This window comes from Lithobates pipiens, unplaced genomic scaffold (assembly GCF_037356315.1).
Source record: "Lithobates pipiens isolate NorthernLeopardFrog02 unplaced genomic scaffold, aLitPip1_a1.2 Scaffold_6, whole genome shotgun sequence".
Lineage (NCBI taxonomy): Eukaryota > Metazoa > Chordata > Amphibia > Anura > Ranidae > Lithobates > Lithobates pipiens.
In genome coordinates this window covers 11127277-11153058 of record NW_027507881.1, presented here as the reverse complement: position 1 = coordinate 11153058, position 25782 = coordinate 11127277, and the positions used below count along the sequence as shown (strand labels likewise).

General features: G+C 44.9%; 1 protein-coding gene across 2 annotated transcripts; it reads left to right on the top strand.

Moving 5' to 3' along the window:
* The first annotated feature begins 1687 nt into the window (after positions 1-1687).
* LOC143958230 (uncharacterized) lies at positions 1688-25782 on the top strand. Of its 2 annotated transcripts, XM_077467744.1 has the most exons (6): positions 1688-2633; positions 2682-5563; positions 9641-9779; positions 12369-12605; positions 20521-20608; positions 25062-25782. In XM_077467744.1, exons 1-6 carry the CDS (start codon positions 1718-1720, stop codon positions 25186-25188), a joined length of 4389 nt encoding a protein of 1462 aa, XP_077323870.1. In that variant the 5' UTR covers positions 1688-1717; the 3' UTR covers positions 25189-25782. The 2 variants fall into 2 exon arrangements, with proteins under 2 accessions (XP_077323870.1, XP_077323869.1); XM_077467743.1 differs by having other exon boundaries at positions 1688-5563.

Here is a 25782-nt window from a genome sequence, read left to right as displayed (position 1 = left end):
GGACCGATGCTTTTTACTTTCTCCATATGGAAACAGTGTCACAAACGGTTCTCTCTCTCCTCTCCATGCTCACCCCTGCTGAATGTAATTTTTAATCCGGATATGCCTGACAGCCTCTCGGTGAAGAATATGTTTCCTTGGTATAGGTCTGGCGTCTTTCAACTCCGCCATCTGGTGCACCCAGTATCTCGCAAATTCCTATCCTTTCCTGAGCTTCAGGACAAATATGGCATTCCTGATCGACTCTCTTTCTCTAACATTCAATTCAAACATTATTTCCACTCTAGATCTCCTGACCTGACTCTGGCCAACCCTAACACTTTTGAAACTTTGTGCTCACAAGGCCCGTGCCAGAAAGGACTTATATCCTCTATTTATAGTGCCCTCCACAATTCAATCTCACCCACCACAGACACACATCTCTATATGAGAAGATGGGCTACAATTTTACCATCCCCCTTAACCATTTCCCAATGGCAGGACATCTGGACCTCTACTTCTAGAGTCTCCAGATGTGTGGAGCAGAGAGAGACGGCCTACAAGATACTAATGTTCTGGTACAAAACCCCTGAAATGTTACATAAATATGATCATTCCGTATCTAAGTTGTGTTGGAGATGCCAACAAGATGAGGGCACCCCTTATCATATTTTCTGGAGCTGCCCTTTGATTGTGCCTTTTTGGTCCATGGTCCAATCCCTACTACAATCTATATTGGAGGTAGATATTCCATTAGACCCTAAACACTACTTGTTAGGCCTGCCTATCGCGGCGTTATCTAAACACGCCAAGAAATTGACAGCCTATATTCTTCTAGCTGCTAAGAGAACGATTCCCACTCTTTGGTTGTCCACCTCCCCTCCGTCCCAATCGCAGCTAATCTCTGCTATTGCATATATACGCAGAATGGAGCATATGACTGCGCTGGTACAAGATACTCTACCCAAGTTTTCTAAAATATGGGACAAGTGGGACATTTCCACGGTTAACCCTGAGACTATACCTTAACTCTTTTGACCATTTACTCTAGGGAATGGTTTTCTCAGGTTCGGCCTTGGGATTTATACTCCACAACCCTTCCCACACTGACATATATATTCTTTGGTTTTTCTATGTATCTTTACTGGTGGACTCGTGGTGTGTCCTTTTTCTTTTTACTTTTTGATGTGCTGTATTGAAATGTTTACAGTCTATTTCCCGCCTGAGGCGGTTTTCTTTGATGATGTTACATTATCAATCTTGACTATTTGTATCAATGTGTATGAATTCACCTGTTGTACGAAAATCTTTTTTCTTCAATAAAAATACATTAAAAAAAAAAAAAAAAAAAACATGTAGTGCAAGGGCTTGCCTGATTGCATACAGATTGAAACTCCTAAGGTTTTGTCCTCATATTATATGTTTTTGGTAAATCTGAAGGGGAAAAAATCAGCAGAAAATCTCAGTGTGAAATGCAAGACTGCGGTGGGTGTAACAAGATGTCCGCTTGCCTCCTCCTCCTCACTGTATCCTTACTGTGGGTGACTGATGGGTGTAGCAAGATGGCGGAGACGAAACGTCACTTCCGTTTTATAATCTAATGAAACGGAGGTGATCTGACAGGACACCTGTGCCGCAGTTCACCCTCCAGGCACTAGGTGTCGTTTTACACGACGCCCCCTGTGTTTCGCCCTTCTCACGTGATCTCTGACGACTTCCGCTTCACTTCCTTGTTGTCATGGAGAGGAGGCGGCGGCAGGACGATGGTCCATGGAGCCGGCCTCACTATGGCGGCGCTCATTTAAGCCAGTCCGGGGACTATTACCATGAAGCCTCCTCTCAGTATCCCCCTCCCGGGCCGTACACGGACCTCTCCCTTGGACGGACTCCCGGGGCCTGGAACAGTAGAGCTCAGAGTGCGGCTCAGCAGCAGTATGGACCAGGGGGCCCTCCGAGGATTGGGGGATCTGAGCGAAGACTGCTTGGGGCCCTGGAGGCGGAGCACTTCCATCATGGGCGGTTACATTCAGTAGAGGACCAGTCGGGTCTGTTCCCTCATGTCAGTGCTGGAGGAGATGGGCCTTCTCCTTATAGGACCAGCAATGAGCAGAAGGAATCTCACTATGGAGGTCCTCAGCCTGGGCTTCATCCTCATAGGACCAGCATTGAGCAGAGAGATTCTCACTATGGAGTTCCTCAGCCTGGGCTTCCTCCCCATAGGACCGGCAATGAGCAGAGAGGTTCTCAGCCTGGGCTTCCTCCTCATAGGACCGGCACTGAGCAGAGAGATTCTCACTATGGAGGTCCCCAGCCTGGGCTTCCATCTCATAGGCCCGGCAATGAGCAGAGAGATTCTCATTATGGAGGTCCTCAGCCTGGGCTTCCTCCTCTTAGGACTGGCAATGAGCAGAGAGATTCTCATTATGGTGGTCCTCAGCCTGGAATTCCTTCTCATAGGACCGGCAATGAGCAGAGAGATTCTCACTATGAAGGTCATCAGCTTGGGATTCCTCCTCATAGGACCATGGCTAATCCGCAAGGAGGTCCTCAGCCTGGGCTTCCTCCTCATAGGACCGGCAATGAGCAGAGAGATTCTCACTATGGAGGTTCTCAGCCTGGGATTCCTCTTCATAGGACCAGCAATGAGCAGAGAGGTCCTCAGCCTGCGATTCCTCCTCATAGGACCAGCAATGAGCAGAGAGGTCCTCAGCCTGTGATTCCTCCTCATAGGACCATCGCTAATCAGCATGGAGGTCCTCAGCCTGGCATTCCTCCTCATAGGACCAGCAATGAGCAGAGAGATTCTCACTATGGAAGTCCTCAGTCTGAGATTCCTCCTCATTTGCTCTCCAGGGAGGCTAGAACATCTCACCACGGAGGTCCTCAGCCCGGTTTTCCTCATATGCAGCAGCATGCAGGTTCTCAATCAATTCCTCCTCGTATGGCCAGCATGGAAGAGAGAACATTGCAATATGGTGGCGCTCAGTCTGGTATTTCTCATATGCTCAACATTGAGCAGAGAACATATCATCAAGGAGGTCCTCAGCCTGGTATTGATCACATGGCCAGCACGGAGCAGAGAATGTCACATTATGGAGGTCCACAACCTGGTATTCCACCTCATATGACCAGCACTGAGCGGAGAACATCCCATCATGGAGATCCTGAGTCTGGTATTGATGATCATATGGCCAGCACTGAGCAGAGAAGGTCACAGTATGGAGGTCCACAGCCTGGTATTCCACCTCATATGACCAGCACTGAGCAGAGAACATCTCATCATGGAGGTCCTGAGTCTGGTATTGATGATCGTATGGCCAGCACTGAGCAGCGTGGAGGTTCCCAGTCAGATATTCGTCCTCGTATAGCCAGCACTGAGCAGATAATATCTCAACATGGAGATCCACAGCTTGTTATTTCTCGTATGACCAGCAATGAGCAGAGAACATCTCAACATGGAGATCCTAGTTCTGGTATTCTTCCTCATATGGCGAACATTGCGCAGAGAGGTTCACAGCCTGGTGTTCCTCCTCATATGCCCAGCACTGATCAGAAAGCATCTCATCATAGAGATCCTAGGTCTGATCTTCCTCCTCATATGAGCAGCATTGAGCAGAGAGCATTCCATCATGGAGGTCCTCAGTCTGGTATTCCTCATACGGCCATCATTGAGCAGCATGGAGGTCCTCAGTCTGGTATTCCTCATATAGCCAGCATTGAGCAGCATGGAGGTCCTCAGTCTGGTATTCCTCATATAGCCAGTATTGAGCAGCATAGGGGTTCTCAGTTGGATATTTCTCCTCATATAGCCACCAGTGGACCTAGACTATCTCAGCATGGAGGTCCTCAGTCAGATATTCTTCATATGACCAGCAATGAGCATAGATTATCTCAGCATGGCCAGCATATTCCTCCTGGTATGACCATCACTGAGCAGAGAGGATTTCAGGGTGGGGGTCCTCTTTCTGATATTCTTCCTGGTGTGCCCACCACTGAGCAGAGATTATCACAGCATAAAGCACTTCAGCCTGGTATTCCTTCTCATATGACCAGTATTGAGCAGAGAACATCTCAGCACGGAGGTCCTCATATGGGCAGCACTGGGCCTAGAGTACCTCAATATGGAGGTCCACCATCCAATATTCTTCCCCGTATGGCTAGTGTTGAGCAGGGAATATCACAGCATGGAGCTGTTCAGCCTGGTATTTCTTATATGGCCAGCACCGAGCAGAGAATATCTCAGCATGGAGGTCACCAGTCAGGTATTCCTCCTCCTATGGCCAGCACTGAGCAGAGAACACTACAGCTTGGAGGCCCAGAGTCTGGTGATTTTAAGCATGGACCTTCCCAACCCAGCAGCATTTATTTTGGTGGACCCCAGCATGAAGAATTGCAGCACAAAGGTCCTGGGCAAGACCCGATCAGGCTGGAAGATTCCCAGCAGCGACCTCTAACTTTTCAAAATGCTCCTCAGCTTGGAGAACCAGGAATTTCATCTTTTGGAGGTTCCCAGCTTGAGGGATTTAATCCAACATCTCTGAATAGGCCACCGCCAAATGATGTGTTCCATCCTAGAGTACCTCCTCCAAGTATTATACAGCAGAGCGCTACACAACTACCACTAGGGCCTTCTCAAGACATTCAACATCCCAGCAATCCTGTACAGAGCCAGTACAGTTTTCCTCCACCTCTTCATGGACCCCCACTGAATCCCGCAACTGTTCCACCCTTTTTTCATCCCCCGATGGGTGCTGTATTTGGTGGCCCTCCCACAGAAGGTGGCCAGGAGGTCTCGCACATTCAGACTCAAGCTCAGCATCCGAAAAGCGTTTTGGAGCAGGAAAGGTCAGACACTACAGCTCTTTTTAATCTTCATAGGCAGGACACCCACATGCATCAGGAGATGAGACCTGGGCACCCACCTGATCCCTATAGAACTTCTGAAGTAACAGGTATGCAAAACAATCCATTTTTCAGTAAGACTGGTTTTCAAGTAGGTAATACAAATTTTTTCCACCAAGATATACCTGACATGCGTCAAGATCCGCATTTCTCACGACAGCAGCATGAGAAAAGTATAATGAACCCAAACGGGCAAAGCGAGATGCTGGCGTGTAAGGAGGACCTAGCAGATAAGGACCTCTTTCAGCGGTTGCTGTACAACTTCCTGGCATGTCGGAGAAATAAGCTTCCTCTTCCTAAGCCTGAATCTGTTCAATCCGTTTCTATACCAGAGGCCCAGAACCTAATATACGGTGCCCTGACCCTTGTCTCACAGCTCAGCTCCTTGTGTCAGAGTCTGGAAAATAATAAAGAGGAAGGACCCTCTTGGGATGAAGATTATGAAAAAACCAAAGACATAAAAGCTGATCTGGAGAAAAGAATAAAGGCGCTGGAGAAGCCAGGGTTTATTCAATGCGTTAAATTGAAAATTGATAGAATACGTAAGAAGAGGCTTCGCTGCCGGCGCAGGAGGGAAACGAGTGAAGAGGAAAAGGAGGCAGCGGAACGTGCCGCAGAGAGAGAGGCTGAGATTGACAGCTGGAGGATGCGGCGTGTCCAAGAAGTGGAGGAGAAGAAAAAGGTGCGTAATGATCAAGTGGCTTTTGTTTGTTAAATCCTTAAAGAGGAACTGCAGTCTGCTCACATAATCTGTAATAAAAACATCTTTGCCATTCTGAAGCTTCCCTCCAACCACTTTGCATATTTTATACAGTTGTGCTCATAAGTTTACATACCCTGGCAGAATTTATGATTTTTGCCCATTTTTCTGAGAATATGAATGAAAAAACAAAAACTTTTCTTTCACTCGTGGTTGGTGTTTGGCTGAAGACATTTATTATCAATCAACTGTGTTTACTCTTTTTAAATCATAATCGCAATGGAAACTACCCAAATGACCCTGATCAAAAGTTTACATACCCCAGTTCTTAATACCGTGTATTGCCCCCTTTAAAGAGGAAGTAAACCCTGATGTTTTTACTTCCTCTTTCATTCCCTGCAAAGGTAAAGCATAATGGACTACTGTGCATCGTATAGTAGTCCATTATGTGTCACTTACCTGACACAGGAGCCAGCAAAGTCACCGCTGTCCCCTGTAGTTCCGACCATCCATATTCTTAGTGGGTCTCGATGCTCCAGCGCTGTGATTCGCTGGAGCAGCGATGACGTCACTCCCGTGCATGCACACGGGAGCCGACACTCGCATATCGCCGCAATTTGCGGCTTACCCGGTGTGCCTGCGCGCCGCTGTCTACGGCGTATGCGCCGTAGACAGCGGTGGCTGTCTTCAGGTAAATATCTCCTAAACCGTATAGGTTTAGGAGATATTTCTTGGACCTACAGGTAAGCCTTAATCTAGGCTTACCTGTAGGTGAAAGTGGTTTGTAAGGGTTTACAGCCACTTTAACATCAATGACAGCTTGAAGTCTTTTGTGGTATTTGTGGATGAGGCTCTTTATCTTCTCAGATGGTAAAGCTGCCCATTCCTCTTGGCAAAAAGCCTCCAGTTGCTGTAAATTCTTGGGCTGTCTTGCATGAACGGCACGTTTGAGATCTCCCCAGAGGGGCTCAATGATATTGAGGTCAGGAGACGGAGATGTCCTCTCCAGAACCTTCACTTTATTCTGCTGTAGCCAATGACAGGTGGACTTGGCCTTGTGTTTTGGATCATTGTCATGTTGGAATGTCCAAGTACGTCCCATGCGCAGCTTTCTGGCTGAGGAATGCAAATGTTCCTCCAGTATTTTTTGGAAACATACTGCATTCATCTTGCCATCAATTTTGACCAAATTTACTGTGCCTTTGTAGCTCACACATCCCCCAAAACATCAGCGATCCACCTCCGTGTTTCACAGTAGGGATGGTGGACCTTTCATCATGTAGCGTTTATGGTTGTGGCCAAAAAGCTTGATTTTGGTCTCATCACTCCAAATAACTTTGTGCCAGAAGGTTTGAGGCTCGTCTCTGTGCTGTTTGGCATATTGTAAGCAGGATACTTTGTGGCATTTGTGTAGTAATGGCTTTCTTCTGGCGGCTCCACCATGCAGCCCATCTTTCTTCAAGTACCTCCTTATTGTGCATCTTGAAACAGCCACACCACATGTTTTCAGAGAGTCCTGTATTTCACCTGAAGTTATTTGGTGGGTTTTCTTTGAACCCCGAACAATTTTCCTGGAAGTTGTGGCTGAAATTTTAGTTGGTCTACCTGACCGTTGTTTGTGTTCAACAGAACCCCTCATTTTCCACTTCTTGATTAGAGTTTGAACCCTGCTGATTGGCATTCTCAATTGCTTGGATATCTTTTTATATCCCTTTCCTGTTTTATACAGTTCAACTACCTTTTCCCACTTATCCTCTAACAATTCTTTTGCTTTCCCCATGACTCAGAATCCAGAAACGTCAGTGCAGCACTGGATGAAAGATGCAAGGGTCTGTCAGGAGTCCAGAAACTCATTGACCTTTTATACACACACACTAATTACAAGCCAACAGATCACAGAGGAGGACGGTTTCCTTTAATAGCCATTCAAACCCCTTTGTGTCAACTTGTGTGCATGTTATCAGGCCAAAATCACCAGGGTATGTAAACTTTTGATCAGGGTCATTTGGGTAGTTTCTGTTGTCATTATGATTTAAAGAGTAAACACAGTTTGATAATAAATGGCCTCGGCCAAACATTAACCATGAGTAAAATGTTTGTCATTCATATTCTCTGAAAAATGGACAAGAAATTATAAATTTGGCCAGGGTATTACATAGTAGGTAAAAAGACACAAATCCTTCAAGCCCAGCCTATGTGTGATTATATGTCAGTATTGCATTGTATATCCCTGTATGGGTATGTAAATTTATGAGCACAACTTTATATACTGTGATTCTGTACTGATGCTGCAGACATTTGCCTCCACTGAGTCCGGCTGCAGCCATTTAACTGTGGGCAGCTGAAGCTGCTGCCTGTTCACTTCCTGGATTCACACAGGGGCACACCCGCAGCTCTTCTTAGCCATCTAATGACGCACCCCAATACCCCCCCCCCAAACTCTCATGAGAGGGAAAGAGAGAGCTGTGCATGATGTCATAAGCCTAGGCATTTTACCAGACAAATAGTGCCAGCAGGTGAAAGCAAAAGAAAATGGAATGCAATTTAACAGAATGAAACATTTATAGAAAGGACAAACAAATATAACTCGCACCTTACAGTTAATAAACCCTCCTGCTATATAGTGTGTGTATAAAAAATAAATTATGTATTAGCCACCAACAGCCATAGGCTCAAATCCTTCCACTCTAAATTGGTTTATTAGGACTCCCTTAACAAGCTCTCTGATTTATGACACTGGCACACTGTGTGTGTGTGTGTGTGTGTGTGTGTGTGTGGCTTAAGTGAGTCCTAATAAGCCAATTTAGAGTGGAAGGATTTCAGGCTATGGCTGTTGATGGCTAATACATATTTATTTTTTGTATAGAATATATATAGCAGGAGGGTGCCCGCATCCAGCTAGTGGGGGGTGCAGGAGAGTGCCCACATCCAGCTAGTGGGGGGTGCAGGAGAGTGCCCACATCCAGTCAGTGAGGGTGCAGGAGGGTGCCCGCATCCAGCCAGTGGGGGTGCAGGAGAGTGCCCGCAGCAAGCGGGGGTGCTCTCATCCAGCCAGTGGGGGTGCAGAAGGGTGCCCTCATCCAGCCAGTGGGGGGGCAGGAGGGTGCCGCGTCCAGCCAGTGGGGGTGCAGGAGGGTGCCGCGTCCAGCCAGTGGGGGTGCAGGAGGGTGCCCGCATCCAGCCAGTGAGGGTGCCCGCATCCAGCCAGTGATGGTGCCCGCATCCAGCCAGTGGGGGTGCAGGAGGGTGCCCGCATCCAGCCAGTGGGGGTGCAGGAGGGTGCCCGCATCCAGCCAGGGAGTGTGCAGGAAGGTGCTCGCATCCAGCCAGTGATGGTGCCCGCATCCAGCCAGTGGGGGTGCAGGAGGGTGCCCGCATCCAGCCAGTGGGGGTGCAGGAGGGTGCCCGCATCCAGCCAGGGAGTGTGCAGGAAGGTGCTCGCATCCAGCCAGTGATGGTGCCCGCATCCAGCCAGTGGGGGTGCAGGAGGGTGCCCGCATCCAGCCAGTGGTGGTGCAGGAGGGTGCCCACATCCAGCCAGTGGGGGTGCAGGAGGGTACTTGCATCCAGCCGGGGAGTGTGCAGGAGGGTGCCCATGGCCAGCCAGTGGGGGTGCAGGGGGGTTGCCCATGGCCAGCCAGTGGGGGTGCAGGAGGGTGCCCACAGCCAGCCAGTGTGGGCACAGACATCCAACACTCCTTCAAAACCTGCAGATTATTCAGGTGGCCAGATTGCTTGAACAGAGCAAATTTCTTACTTTCTATATGCTTTGTACGAGCTTGTTTTATGCACTGCTCTTATGTCAGCTGAACCCTGTGTGTGCAAAGCATTATACATTATATATCATAGCCATTGGGATCCGGACTTCTTTCCAGGACTCAAAAATAAAAAAAATACAAAAGAGCATTTACACTTGGAAAGATGTTGGGCAGTCTTTGTGGCTGTCGCTGTCATATTTCGGGGAGACAGTATCTTTTGGGCTCTTCTTAGCCTGTTCTGTATGTTACAAAATGTGTGTAAAATAGAACACTTTAACTTCTCTACATGTTTCATTTTTAGGAACGGGAACTAAAAGCTGCCGCTGACAGTGTGCTCAGTGAGGTGAGGAGAAAACAAGCCGATGCCAAAAAAATGTTGGACATGCTGAAATCCTTGGAAAAGCTGAGAAAGCTGAGAAAAGAGGCGGCTGCAAGGAAAGGTAAGAAATGAACATTCACCTTAGCGATAAAGAATGATGTGGTCCAAGGCACCAAAAGTATACATTCAACTTTGATTTTAACCAGCTACTTGCCACCATTTTGCATGTGTCCGCTGCACATTGTGTTGTGTGTGTTGTGTTGTGTTGTCTTTTTTTTGTTTGTTTTTTCATTTTTGCACATCCTCCCTGTTCTATGAATTATTAGTGCTCACCATGCAATAGTTTTTCCCCTCTAAGGAGTTTTTTAAATCTATCCCACTCCCACCTACCATCCTGTAAATAGTACACCTTCCCACTATAATTGCAGCTGATTTGAGCAGTTCAGTTTATAAACTATATTCAGGTAAATGCACCAGCAAATTTTAAGGGATAAGTTCACCTTTTGGGAAAAATAATAATAAATGTACATATTTTTTCAGGAAAAAAAAAGTGCATTTATTTTTACTGCAGGATCTTGGATCCGTGATCAGGGGTGCAATGTCACCTCCTTGACTCCTGCAGTCAAGCCCTGCAGCTTTCATCAGGTACCTTCATACAGGCTCAGTGTTTACAAACTGCAGGGCTTTTGAATGAACTATGAGAGCGCACATCAGCGACCCCCCACCCGCTCTCGAACTACAACCTGTCAGCAGCAATGAATGACGGTAGTTGTAGTTCATGCATTCTCAGGAAACTGTCAATGAATGATGCAGCCGTGTGGGCAGAGCTACTCATGGCCTCACTGCTTGTGAATTGTGACAGCGGGTCCAGGAAGAAGATCCCGAGCATCTAAAACCGCCGCGCTTCTGAAAAGCAATCCACGTATGGATCGCATTACAGAGGCGATTTACAGGCTGTAAGGAGGTGATGTGACACCTCACTCGCCTGTTTTAACCCAATTTTTGCCGAACAAATGTGCAGCAACCATGTGCATCGCATGGGATTGCGGGATCTTTGTGACGCTTCCCCATTTGCCTAAATGGCTACTCGCAACATGTTGGATAATGCATTAGAAGGACATGGCTTAGATGAAATCAGTGGGCAGCACTGCTGAAGCACCTGCAAAGCGCTTGGGCAGCGGCTCTTTGTGGGCAGTTTTAACCCTTTCCTTGGCTGCTAGTGGGGTGAAAAGCACTTTTATAACATCTGTAAAGCGCCACTAAAACTAGTGGTGCTTTACCGATAATGTGGCCATACTAGCAGTGTGAAAGGGCTGTAAGGCTACTTTCACACTGAGGTGTTTTACAGGCGTTTTTGCGCTAAAAATAGCACTTGAAAAAGGCCTGTAAACTACCTCTTCTGAGTGCTTTCACACTGGGGCGGTGCAGGACGGGGAAAAAAAGTCCTGCAAGCAGCATCTTTGGGGCCGTGTGGGAGCGGTGTATACAGCACTACTTAACTGCCCCTGCCATTGAAATCAATGGGTGCTGAAGCGCCTGCAAAGCAATTCAGCAGCGGAGCTTTTAACTGTTTCCTCGGGCCCAAAGCGGGGGTTAAAAGCGCCCGCTAGTGGCTGAAAAAAAGAGTCGCTATAACAGCAGTAAAGCACCGCTACCCCAGTGTGAAAGCAGCCATACATAAAGTGGTTATAAAGGTTCTGTGTTTTTATTTTTTTACCTGCACTAAGGTAAAAAAAAAAAAATCACCCACTTGCTATCCCCCCCCCTCAAGCTAAAAGCGCCCCGCTAGTGGCCGAAAAAAGAGTCACTATAACAGCAGTAAAGCACCGCTACCCCAGTGTGAAAGCAGCCATAAAGTGGTTTTAAAGGTTGATAAAGGTTCTGTGTTTTTTTTTTTTTTTTTTTTTTTTTTTTTAACATGCACTAAGGTAAAAAAAAAATCACCCACTTGTTAGCCCCCCCCCCCCCAAAAAAAAAAACGTACTTAAGCCTGCCAGGTATCCAGCGCTGTGCCCAGCTGCAGTCTTCTCTCCCCTCTCCCTCTTTTCACAGGGACCCAGGCCATTGGCTCCCACTGGTGTCAATCAAACGCTGTGAGCAGGGAATGGGAGCGGGGCCGAGCCATGCTGTGTGTGTAAAGGGAGCACGGCTCCATAGACATGCACTCCTCGGGGGCGAGCACGCACACATACCCCCATAGCAAGCACCTTGCTATGGGGGGGGGGGGGGGGGGGGGGCACTTGGAGAAAAGGAGGAGCCAGCGGGGGACCCGAGAAGAAGTTTGGGCAGTTTTGATTTCCACAGAGCAGGTAAGTATGACGTGTTTTTTTTATTTGAGTAAAATCTGGACTTTTTCAGTTACTTTAAAAAGTTTAACAGCAGAGGTACAGCTGGCAGCTATGAGGAACAAGTAGCCAGGCCAAATCTAGCTTTACAAAAGAGGGGAATAATATTGAAATCGAAGTGGAAGCTTCCATCAAATTTTCAGACCTGCAAACTACTTGTTCACAAAAGTGAAGGAGCTGCTGAACATTCTGAAGGACTGTCTGTGCTTGGCAGTGGCTTTTTCTTGGCTGTTTGTTAATCCACTCCGTGTTCCATGTTTTATAGATAAGTGTGTGCCAAAACTGACACTCGGTCACTGATGTGTATTGGGGTCTTAGGAACAGTTATTACATAATGTTGGCTGTTTTTTTTTCTCATTTTTCAGGTGTCAGCCCTCCACCCAGCGCAGATGAAACATTCAAAAATCATGTAACCAAGCTTCGCAGCATGGTCCACAAGCGTGTCGCCTTGTATGATGCGGAGGAGAGGGCCCTCAGGGTCATACTGGAGGGAGAACAAGAAGAAGAGCGACAACGGGACAAAGACAAGAGGCTAAAGAAACAAAGAGAGAAATTTCTCCAAAAGCAGCGAGAACTTGATTCTATATTGTTTGGAGATGATGGTATGGGCAGGTTTTTTTCTAAGTGTCGGTTCACAGTGGGGATACTTGTCAGGGGTCTTGAGTCGCTTCTATTAGAACGGTTCCATTGCACTGAATTGAGCGTAACTAGAAAAAGGTTCTGCACTACTTGGGGGCGACTTCGGATCGGTTTGCATTGACTTCTATTAGCAAAGTTGTTTGCAAGCTGCGCTGAAGTCGCAATGTGCGGGGCGACTTTGATGCCGCCCCAGTGTGAACCAAGCTTAAAAGTCATAGATCTTTCACGTCTATTTGTTTTAACATAGTGGTTTTTTTTTTGTTTTTTTTAATACACCTTCCTTTTGATTTTTGGCGTTCTCTTTTCTTACTCCTTTCATTTATTAAGGGCCTGTTCACACCATTGCCCAGTTACAGCGACTGCTGCTGTGCGCTGGGAATGGAAAAGTGCCAATGCGTTGTGAATAACACATCACACGGTTTGTTCTTTCCTTACTGTTTTTCAACTTTGTAACATTTTATTAATCACTTGCCATCCGCCCCATAACGGCTGTGACATTGCGGCGGACAGATTGGACACTTTTGACACTTTTTGGGACCATTGACATTTATACAGTAATCCGTGCTATAAAAATGCACTGATTACTGTGGAAATATCACTGGCAGGGAAGGGGTTAACACTAGGGGGCTATTAAGGGGTTAACTGTCTTCTCTGTGTGTGTGTGGGTGTGTGTGTGTTTCTAAGGCCCCTTTCACACTGGGGCACTTTGTAGGTGCTACATCGCTAAAAATGGCGCCTGCAAAGTGCCCTGAAACAGCCGCTGCTGTCTCTCCAGTGTGAAAGCCCATGGGCTCTCACACTGGAGCAGTGTGCTTGCAGGACAGTCAAAAAAGTCCTGCAAGCCGCATCTTTGGAGTGGTGTATTTACCGCTCCTAACGTGCCCCTTCCCATAGAAAACAATGGGACAGCGCTGCAAACTCGCCTGCAAAGCGCTGCTGCAGCGCCGCTTTGCAGGTGGTTTTAACCCTTTTTAAAACTGCCCCCGCCAGCGGTCGAATAGGGCTGCTAAATTTAGTGCCGCTTTACTGCCACCGCCTACAATGCCCCAGTGTGAAAGTAGTCTAACTGTGGGGGGATGGGACTGACTAGAAGAGGAGACATATCACTGTTCCTAATGACTAGGAACAGCAGATCTGTTTCTCCTCCCTTGTCAGAACGGGGATTTGTGTGTTGACACACACAAATCCCCGTTCTGGCTCTCGTGCCCACGTTCGCGGGTGTTCGGCGGACATCGCGGCTGCCGGTCACGGGCATCGAGTCTCCCCTCCATGCAGCGGGCGCTCCCGCCTGCTATGGCTCTTAATGGTGCTGACATACAGGTACGACGATTCGCAGAAAAGAGCTGACCTGCCGCCATATAACGACGGCGGCTGGTCGGCAAGTGATTAAAGTGACGCAGTGCCATAATGCAAATAATGGCCTGGTCATAAAGGGGGGGCTAAATCTTTCGGAGGTTCAGCGGTTTAAAGTGACATTCCATTGATCTTTCTTTGCTGCAGCTGCTTGTGATTCTGTGCACTGCGCCACAACACGCTGCACTGAAAAGGGAAAAAAAGGACTTCATGATCTAATTTCTTCAGTGCAGTACTGTGAACTAATATAAAGCTGGCCAATATGACGGATCTAAATTCAGTGAGTTCTGCAGGAACCAGACTCATTTTAATCCTTGCGTGGCCATCCCTGCTTGACAGAAGTCGATCGCTTAATAGACTTCTGATGAATGGACATATTGGAAAGCTTGTCAATCAGAAGCTGCAGCCGCTGATCAGTGTATTCTCACCGTGGCAGGTGCTGCTGTCAGAATTCATTGTCTCTCTGTGGAGGGAAGAGGATTCTGTTTTCTCCTCCTTTTTTAACAATGGTTTAACAGGGTTAAAAAAAAAACAAAAAAAAAACGACCCATCTTTGCCAAGCCTATTGGAACTTGGGACACGTTGGCTTGTCTATGCATTTGGGCTGTGTTGGACAAGGCTGCCTAGTGTAGCCCAGTGCTTATGGTGTGAACAAGGGTTACACAATAATAATAGAAGTATTAAGTACTACATAAATTCTTGGAATATTAGTCTATTTATATTAAAATATTTTATCTTGAAGTCATTACAGCATATTTTGACAAAAAAAACTTGCATTTATTTGAGTGCTTGTTTACTACATGTTCACATTACATTTCCATTGACCTGTACAGTGGGTATAGAGAAGAATCGCACCCTTCAAAATAATCACATTTTGTTGCTTTGCCCTGAAATGAAGACAGACATTCTACAGACATGTATTTGCTCTGCAACATTTAACATGCAAGTGAAATATATACAGGGCTTTTGGAAAGTATTCACAGCGCTTCACTTTTTCCACATTTTGTTAAGTTACAGCCTTATTGCAAAATGGATTCAATTCATTATTTTCCTCAAAATTCTACAAACAATACCCCATAATGACAAAGTGAGAGAAGTTTGTTTGAAATCTTTTCAAATTTATTAGAAATGAAAAAAGTCCCATGTACATAAGTATCACAGCCTTTGTTCAATACTTTGGTGAAGCTCCTTTGGCAACAATTACATCCTCAAGTCTTGTTGAGTTTGATTCTACAAGCTCGGCACACCTATTTTGGACAGTGTCTCCCATTCTTCTTTGCAGGACCTCTCAAGGTACATCAGGTTGGATGGGGAGCGTCGGTGCACAGCTATTTTCAGATCTCTCCAGATATTTTCAATCAGGTTCAAGTCCGGGCTCTGGCTGAGCCACTCAAGGACATTCAGAGAGTTGTCCTGTAGCCACTCCTTTGTTAGCTTGGCTGTGTGATTAGGGTGGTTGTCCTGTTGGAAGATGAACCTTCATCCCAGTCTGAGGTCCAGAGCGCTCTGAAGAAGGCTTTCCTCAAGGATGTCTCTGTACATTGCTACATTCATCTTTCCCTCGATCCTGACTAGTCTCCCAGTTCCTGTCGCTGAAAAACATCCCTACAGCATGATGCTGCCACCACCATGCTTCATGGTATTGGCCAGATGATGAGCGGTGCCTGGTTTCCTCCAGACATGATGCTTGCAATTCAGGCCAAGGAGTTTAATCTTTGTTTCATCAGACCAGAGAATTTTTTTTCTCTTTATCCCGAGTCCTTCGGGTGCCTTTTAGCAAACTCCAGGCAGGCTGTCATGTGCCTTTTACTGTGCAGTGGCTTCCATCTGGCCACTCTACCATACAGGCCTGATTGGTGGAGTGCTGCAGAGATGGTTGTTCTTCTGGAAGGTTCTCCTCTCTCCACAGAGAAACGTTGGAGCTCTGTCAGTGACCATCAGGTTCTTGGTCACCTCCTTGACTAAGGCCCTTCTCCCCCCCATAGCTCAGTTTGGCCGGGCGGCCCACTCTAGGAAGAGTCCTGGTGGTTCCAAACTTCTTCCGTTTATGGATGATGGAGGCCACTGTGCTTAATGGGACCTTCAGTGCTGCAGAAATGTTTCTGTACCCTTCTCCAGATCTGTGCCTCCATACAATCCTGTCTCTGAGGTCTACAGACAATTCCTTGGACTTCGTGGCTTGGTTTGTGCTCTGACATGCACTGTTAACTGCGGGACCTTCTATAGACTAGAGGTCGACCGATATATCGGCCGGCCGATATTTGCCGTTTTTTAATTAATCGGCATCGGCCAATTGTGCTGGTAAAAAGCCGATTTAGAACTACAGCGGGACTTTGAAATGACTTCTGTAATAGAAGTCAGTGTAAGTTGCCATAGAAACGTCTTCCTCCTCTCTGGGCAGACTGCCAAGAAAAGAACAGAAAGATACAATGTTTACACTTCTGAATGAATGAAGTCATCTCTGTGTAGAAGTTCTCAGTTTAACCATTTAAAGACTAAATCTTTTCTGACACTTGTTGCTTACAAGTAAAAATCCTGTATTTTCTGCCAGAAAATCACTTAGACCCCCCCCAAAAATTATATATATTTTTTTAGCAGAGATCCTAGGGAATAAAATAGCGGTTGTTGCAATATTTTTTGTCACATGGCATTTGCACAGAGGTCTTTCAAATGCATTTTTTGGGGAAAAAAAATACACTATTTAAAAAATAAAATAAAAACAGTAAAGTTAGCCCATTTTTTTTTTTTTTTTTTTTGTCCAAAAGTTTTGACTACCTGTTTTTATTTAATGTATAGGTTTTTTTTTTTTTTTTATCTAAATCATACATACAAGTAAACTGATTGGAGGTTTGTTTTGTTTAATAAATGTTTAAATGTAAGAAATTTTCTGTATCACTTATGAAGGCTGCTTTCACACTGGAGCGGGCAGGCGTTGATGGTAAAACGCTGCAAGTTTTAGCGGCTCTTTACCATCATTTTAGCGGTGCTATTTGGCTGCTAGTGGGGCACATATAACCCAGCTAGCGGCTAAGGAAGAGGTTAAATGCGCCCATGAAGCACTGCTGCCAAATCGCATTGCATGCGCTTCGGCAGTGGTGCCCATTCATATCAATGGGCAGGAGTGGCGGAGGAGCTGCTTGCAGGACTTTTTTTTTAAGATCCTGCCAGCGAATCGCCTCAGTGTGAAAGCACTCTGTCTTTCACACAAGACTGCAGGGGAGACGTTTTGCAGGCACTTTACAGGCGCTATTTTTAGCCCAAAAGCGCCTGAAAAACACCCCAGTGGGAAAGGTGTGTTAGATCAAGGGGGATTAAAAAAATAAATAAAAAAGGAAAAAAATAAATAAATAAAATAAAATCGGCCTAACATATCGGGCCAAAAAAATCAGCATCATATATCGGCATCGGCCAGAGAAAAACCCATATCGGTCGACCTCTAATATAGACAGGTGTGTGCCTTTCCAAATCATGTCCAATTCACTGAATTTACCACGGGTGGACTCCAAGTTTTAGAAACATGTCAAGGATCAGTGGAAACAGGAGGCACCTGAGCTCAATTTTGAGTGTAATTGCAAAGGCTGTCAATATTTATGTACATGGGATATTTCAATTTTTTTTTTTTTTTTTTTTAATACATTTTCAAAGATTTCAAACAAACTTCTTTCACGTTGTCATTATGGGGGATTGTTTGTAGAATTTTGAGGAAAATAATGAATTTAATCAATTTTGGAATAAGGCTGTAACATAACAAAATGGAAAAAGTGAAGCTCTGTGAATACTTTCCAGGTGCACTGTAATACCAACATGTCAGAAAAAAATAACAAAATTCAAAAACAATCACTGTGTTGGAAAAAGGATCCCCCCCCCCCCCCACCCACCCACTTATGTCAGTATTTTGTTGAACCACCTTTTGCTTTAATTCCAGCCTTTCTTAGTCTGTTGATTTGTCTCTACTAACTGCACATCTAGCAATATTTGCCCGCTCTTCTTTGCAGAACTGCTCAAATTCGGTTACATTTGATGGTGACCGTTTGTGGCCTGCAGTCTTCAAGTCATTCCACAGATTTTCAATGGGGTTTAGGTCTGAGCTCTGACTAGGCCATGCAAGGACATTCAGCTTGTTGTCCTCCAACCACTGTGTGCTCATTGTTGCTGTGTGCTTTGGCTCATTGTCATGTTGGAAAGTAAACCTTCTTCCCTTTGCCAACCTTCCTGGCAAAGGGATTTATTGTTAGGCCAGTGGTATTGTGCAGAGGGTAGTGCCACATCCAATATTAGCCAAAACCAGAAGAAATCCCCTGTTTGATAGACTTTTAAGGCACTATAATGTTTTCAAGAAACATTGGAAACATTATAGTGCCTTAAAAGTCCACCAAACAGGGGATTTCTTCTTGTTCCTGGCAGAGGGCAGCAGATTTTCCTCAAGAATTTGATGGTATTTACCATTTTTCCTTCTATCCTGACAAGTGCCTCAGTCCCTGCTGCAGAGAAATATCCCAATAACAGGATATTACTAAATCCATGCTTTACTGTAGGAATGGTGTTATTTGGATGATGAGCTGTATTGGATTTCTGCCAGACATCGTTTGGTGTTGAGGCCAAATAATTCAATTTTAGTCTCATCTGACCATAACATCTTTTTCCATGTGGCCTTAGAATTTTCAAGGCTTGTTTTTAAGGTGGTCAGATGAGACTAAAATGGTGTTGAGGCCAAATAATTCTAAAAACGATGTCTGGCAGAAATCCAATACAGCCCACTATCCAAATAACACCGATCCTACAGTAAAGCATGGAGGTGGTAATATCCTGTTATGGGGGTGTTTCTCTGCAGCAGGGACTGGAGCACTTGTCAGGATAGAAGGAAAAATGGATGGGCCAAAATGCCATCAAAATCTTGAGTTAAATCTGCCGTCTGCCAGAAAGTTGTCAATGGGAAGAAGGTTTACCTTCCAACATGACAATGACCCAATGCACACAGCAACAATGACCACACAGTGGTTAAAGGTGGAAAAGGCGAATGTCCTTGCATGACCTGGTCTGAGCCCAGACTTAAACCCCATTGAAAATCAGTGGAATGACTTGAAGACTGCAGTCCTCAAACAGTCGCCATCAAATTTGTTTGGCTGGGCTTCTCCTTTGGGTCACAGGAGTGCAATTCGTTTTGCACTCCTGTGACCCTTTTTCAGCAGAGCGTGGTCTGAGGTTTGCTCTCTGCTGATTTCACAGGAATTAGTCCATGCACCGCGTCACGACAAAGTCAGGATCCACCAGGGGCCTGGACTGATGCACCTCTTAGCGAGCCGCTGAGAGCCTGAGACGGCCTCTCCCCGGCCCCTCCACAGCTCAGCGCTCCACTGAGCGTGGAGGAGCAGAGCGGGGAGATGCTGATTGACAGTCAGCAGCTCTCCGCTCAGGGAGCTGTGAGAACCAAGCCATCAGTGGTGTTCGATCGATTGGTTCTCAGTGTCGAGCCACGGGGTGGCAGATGCAGCATCGGACTGATGCTACATCCACCGACCATGTTACCCCGAAAATAAGACCTAGCGTTATTTTCCAGGAGGGCTGCAATATAAGCCCTACCCGAAAATAAGCCCTCGTTTAAAATGTTTGTAACATCCTATAATCCACTCTATTACAGTAGTATATAATGTACAATGTGTGCATTTTCTGTAATATATAAATGTGGGGAAGTGATCTCTGGCGGGTCACAGACGTGCAGAGCGACGATTAAATGAAGGTATTTAGCACAATTATATTACAGAACCACACATTATACATGATATACTACTGTAATAGAGTGGATTATAGGATTTTACAAGCATTTTAACTCCGTTCACTCTGGGGATTTCTGTCAGGCAGGGAGGGAGAGGGGGAGAGAAGACAATACATTACATGTTAAGACCTACCCCAAAAATAAGCCCTACTGTGTCTTTTGTTGCTCAAATTCAGTTAAAAGAGAAGTATTGATTTGGGGGTTCCCCCCACCCCCCGGGTCTTGGCTTATTTTCGGGGGAAATACGATAGGTAAGTATGATGGGGGGGGAAACCCCAAACCAATACTTCTTTTATCTGAATTTGAGCAGTTCTGCAAAGAAGAGCGGGCAAATATTGCAAAGTCTAGATGTACAACGTGAGTGGAGACAAATCCCAACAGTCTAAATGCTGGAATAAAAGCAAAAGGGGGGGGGGGGGGAAGATCTTTTTTCCAACTGTGATTCTGTGTTTGATTATTACATGTTGGTGTTTATCTTTCACTTGGATGTTAAAAGTTGCATGGAGTTTCACAGCTGGATAAAACAAAAACTGTGTCTGTCTTCTTTTTCTTTTAGGCTGCAAAGCAACAACAGGTAATTATTTTAAATCTGAGTGATTTTATTTTCTATATTCCCTCTGTACATAGGAATGTAAATGTTGCATTTCAGAAGCCACGATAAAGCAAATGAATCCCATACTTCACCTCTGCCCCGGAATATGTTTGGTGCGGAACTCACCGATATCTTTTTGTTTTATCTTTCTTCTTCATAGACCGGCTTCCAGCTCTTCACCCTCTCCAGCCGTTCCGTCAGTACCACCTGCAAGCTGAACACTCTGTTGTATCTCTCGTCCAGATCCGGTGAGTCTTGTATCCAGCCTTTGTAGGATGTAATGGACATTTTGTTCAGTCCGGTTTCTACACTGATCACTTTTTTTTCATGTTGGAGGTTCTTACCACTTAGCCCTTGTACACACGGTCGGAGATTCCGGCGGAATGTGTCCTATCGGACTGTTTCCGTCGGAATATCCGACGGACCAACTTTTCCAACTTGCCGGTAAAATTTTCCAACAAAATGCTCCTATCGGACATACTCCGATCATGTGTAGCCTACTCCGACGGACAAAGTGCCACGCATGCTCAGATCAAATTCCTAGACCAAAGCTATTGGCTACTAGCCTGAACGTAGTCCCGTCGTAATGAAATAACGTCATCACGTTATGTACAATCAGATTTTCCGACAACTTAGTCCAACCGTGTGTATGCAACATCACTTCCGGACCTCTTCCGGAATTAATCCGTCGGAATTACTCCGATGGATTTGGTTGTCGGAATCTCCGACCGTGTGTACAAGGGCTTAGAATGTATATCCAGCCAAAAAATTTTTTTCTAATGTTTGGTTAGATTAGGGAGGGGTTTAGGGCTGCAACAAACAATTATTTTCATAATCGCTTAGTTGGCCGATTATTGTTTCGATTAATCGAATAATCGGTTAATAACCTAGAAAAAAAAAAAAGGTAATTTTGCTGCAATTTGCATTTTTTACATATTTTTTTGGCCAATTTGTTGTTGGGCAGATTAAAAAACTAAAATTGCCGCAAAAACGCACTACATGCTTTTCTGCAGCTTCTCCATTGAAGTATATTGAACCAAAATAGCACCGTTTTGCGTTAAAAAAAATAAATAAAATAAAAGTCCTCGTCTTTTCCAAATACGCAGCAGCTGAAAAAATCATGGATGTGAACGTGTCCCATAGAAAACCATGTAAATGAACTGTAGGGTGTTTCTGCAAAAAGCACCAAAAAACACAGAGGTGTGACCCAGGCCTGAGATGTTTAGTAACATAACGGGGTTAAAAAAAACAAAAATTAGTACAAAAAGAGCAAATAGTCGCTACTGTAAGGGGTTAATTTTTTACTATGGGACAGTGAAAGTAATATTTACAGTAGAAATTTGCTCTTTTTGTACTATAAAGGGCTCATTTTAGTTTTTTGTTAACCCCATTATGTTAGTGGCCGATTTTTCGATTATGAAAATAGCAATCGATTAATTTCATAATCGATTAGTTGTTTCAGCCCTAGAGGGGTTAGAACCCCTGTTAGCTATCCATGGCTCTGTTAATAAGTTTTTTTTTTTTCTTTCTGTCCTACTGATAATGTTTTGCCAGACAGGAAGTGAGGGTAACCCTGCAACAGAAACACAGACAGAAATAAAAATGCTTTTAATACTATTTTATTTTTTCCTCTAACTTTTGTGTGTTGCGTGCTTGTTCTTGCTCTAGAGCGGGGATCTCCAAGCTACGGCCCTCCGGCTGTTGCGGAAGTACACGCAAGTAGGGGCCTGCCCTATATGCTCTGCAGAAATGGCGGAACAAGGTGTTGGTTTTGCCACAACATTGTAAGCCCTGAAAGTGACTCTTGGTGGGCGCTGGAGCGCCCTGCTGTGAACGATTATATCAAGAATTGTAATTGCATGCCATTGTTGAACAGTGGTAGAAAAATTGACCTTTGGTGGTTGTGGTGCTGGTGCCACAACACTATAAGTCCTCACAGTTACTCTGGGTGGGCACAGGAAGGGGCCCTCCTGTGAAATATTATATCAAGAATTGTAATTACATGTCCCTGTTAAACAGAGGCAGAAAAATTTGGCCTTAGGCACTGCTGCTGGTGCCACCACACTGCAACCTCTCCCATATACTCTAGTTTTATTGCAGGAATTAGCCCTGCTGCAAAGCATTGCATCAAAAATTGTAATTAAGCGCCCCTGTTAAACAGGGGCAGAAAAATTGGGCCTTAGGCACTGGTGCTGGTGCCACCACACTGCAACCTCTCCCATATACTCTTGTTTGATTGCAGGAATTAGCCCTGCTGCAAAGCATTGCATCAAAAATTGTACTTAAATGCCCCTGTTAAACAGGGGCAGAAAAATTGGGCTGATGGCATCACCCAGAACCAGAAATGTTCTTCCAACATATCAGCGGAGGAGGAAGAGGATAGACAATCAACATAACAGGACAGTCACTCAGCATCAGCATAGGCAGTCTTGAAGGGATGTGATATTTCAAAAAAATTATTCGGTTACATCAGCTTCAGGTGCTTGGTAGCTGTGGGTGATCCAAGACTGATTCATCTTGATGAAGGTCAGTCGATCAACTGATTCGGTGGACAGGCGCACACTGTGATCGGTAACAAAGCCACCAGCAGCACTGAAGGTGCGTTCCTGAAAGAACGCTGGATGCAGGACAGGCCAGTAGCTCAATTGCATACTGTGCAAGCTCTGGCCAGTGATCCATCCTCAAGACCCAGTAAGCCAGAGGATTTTCGGTGGGAAAGGTGTCCAAGTCTGACCTTGCCCCTAGGTATTCCTGCACCATGTAAATCAGACGCTGGCGATGGTCGCTGGAACCGATCATACCTATTCATTGTAAGACTCTGACATTCACAGACATGACGAGGCATGATGGGAATTGTAGTTCCTGAACAGCTGGAGGGCCGTAGTTTGGAGACCCTTGCTCTAGAGTGTTGGCAACTAGCATACCTAGAAGATCAGCAAAGCATAGCCAAATAATTTCGAATGACAGGTGTCCTTAACTGCTTCAGCCCCGGAAGATTTTACCCCCTTCCTGACCAGAGCACTTTTTGCGAATCGGCACTGCGTCGCTTTAACTGACAATTGCGCGGCCGTGCGACGTTGTACCCAAACAAAATTGACATCCTTTTTTTCCCCCACAAACAGCTTTCTTTTAGTGGTATTTGATCACCTCTGTGGTTTTTATTTTTTGCGCTATAAACAAAAAGAAATGGCAACAGTTTTGAAAAAACACAATATTTTGTACTTTTATAATAAAATATCCCACATTTAAAAAAAAAAAATAATTATTTTCCTCAGTTTAGGCCGATATGAAAAAGGGACAATTTTGAAAAAAACGCATTATTTTTTACTTTTTGCTATAATAAATAACCCCTAAATATATATATAAAAAAAAATGTTTCCTCGGTTTAGGCCGAAATGTATTCTACATACTATTGGTAAAAAAAAAAATCTCAATAAGCATATATTGGCTTTCACAAAAGTTATAGCGTCTTCAAAATGGGGGATAGTTTTATGGCATTTATATATATATATATAATATTTTTTTTAATACTAGTAATGGTGACGATTAGCAACTTATAATAGGACTAAGCGAATGTGCGGCAGGCAATCTGAGACTGACACTGACATCACCGGTGTGTAGGGGTAATACTATACACAGTCACTATCAATGTGTAATGTGTGCTGCTTTTACTAAGCTATGTGATTTTTTTTTTTTTTACTCCCTGCTTTGCAGAGAGAAAAAAAACAGCCACATCACTAGACTCATAGAGAGCCCTGTGTTGTGTACCAACACTGGGCTCTCTTCTGTCATCCGTTCAGCAGGTTCCGGGACCCGCTGATCAGCTCGTGCTGTGAATGACAGCTCAGCCGGGAAGGCAGGCGCATGTATAGTATATCTGTATGGTGTATAGTATAATATATCTGTATAGTATATATCTGTACAGTGTATAGTATATATCTGTACAGTGAGTGTATAGTATATATCTGTATAGTATATTTGTACAGTGTATAGTATATCTGTATAATATATATCTGTACAGTGTGTATAGTATATATCTGTATAGTGTGAGTGAGTGACTTGTATAGCGCTACTCAGCAGGGATCGATCTCCGCTGAGCAGGCACATGACAGGTCCATCTCTGCTCACTGTGCTGAGACGGGCCTGTCAGAGCCCCGCTCTCCTCTATGGAGAGATCGGATGAAAATGGATCGCCTGTCTGTTTTTCATTCGATCCGATTCCCCCAGACGGATGGAAAATAAGGTTTCTATATGTCTGGATTTAGCGGACGGGATAGCGGCAGATGTCAGCGGCCATGTCTCCACTGACATTAGTCCCTCCATAGAGGTGAATGGAGCATCCGATCAGGTCCACCTGTAAAACTGAAAGGCGGACTGATCGGGGAGCATGTGTAAAAGGGGCCTGAGTGGTTTTTGATTTAGGTTTTTTTTTTTTTTGTGTTGTTTTTTTTTTTTTTCTTACTGTAAAAACGCTAATAAAACACAAACGCTACTACTAGGCCAGTGAAAAAATGCTATTGGCGTTTTTCATGCAGCGTTTTATTTTTGGCGTTTTTGGAGCTTATTAAAAACGCTACTCTGCTTGGAGTCTAATAGTGAGAACTTCCATACTGATAATGTGGCAGGTTCCGTTAAACATTTTAATGAGAAAATGGCGATTTCATTTTCTTCTGGAAGTAATTGTTTTTCTTTGTCTTTCAGACACGAGTGGGATCAATTCTTGGCTCCACCTGACCATCCTGATGCCAGTAGTATCCCTCGTGGGTGGGTACTGCCCATGCCACCATCTAGTGACATTTGGGCTACGGCCCTGAAACAAGCAGAATGACTGAACTATTAAAAATTGCGATTTGTACATGATTTATATGTACTACCAGACTTTAAACAAAGGGTATGCAGATGGCCTATTGTATCCAGTCTGGGTTACGCAAGAACTTCTGAATTGAAGCACAACTTCAGCCCTATTTTTTTTTTCTAGTTGTGCAGAGCGGGAGAAAGGGGCAGAAACTCCATTTGTTTTTTCTTTGCCATCTGTATCCCTCTTTGGAAGATTTCACTCTGGCTTTTTGTCCCATTGACAGCTGTCAGAAGTATAAAGCTGGGTACAAACTGGCTGAAAATCAGCCTGTTCAGCAGAAACCAGCCGACCTTCGATCAATGTGTACAGCAGTCTGTCTGAGAGAAGCTGGTCTAACAACCGGATTTTGTCAAAGGGACACGCGGGAAAACCAACATCCAATCAGCACGTGCAACCCCAAAGGGGTTAAGATAGGCAGACTAAGGAGAGAAAAGTAGTCCACTTTTTACTGAATGTGAACTTGTCATTGAATGTATGATATGATAATGAACAAGTCAATATGGACAATACACGCAAAGTTCTATATTTATTTTGAAGTGACAGAATAAAGCATGTCAAAGTTGA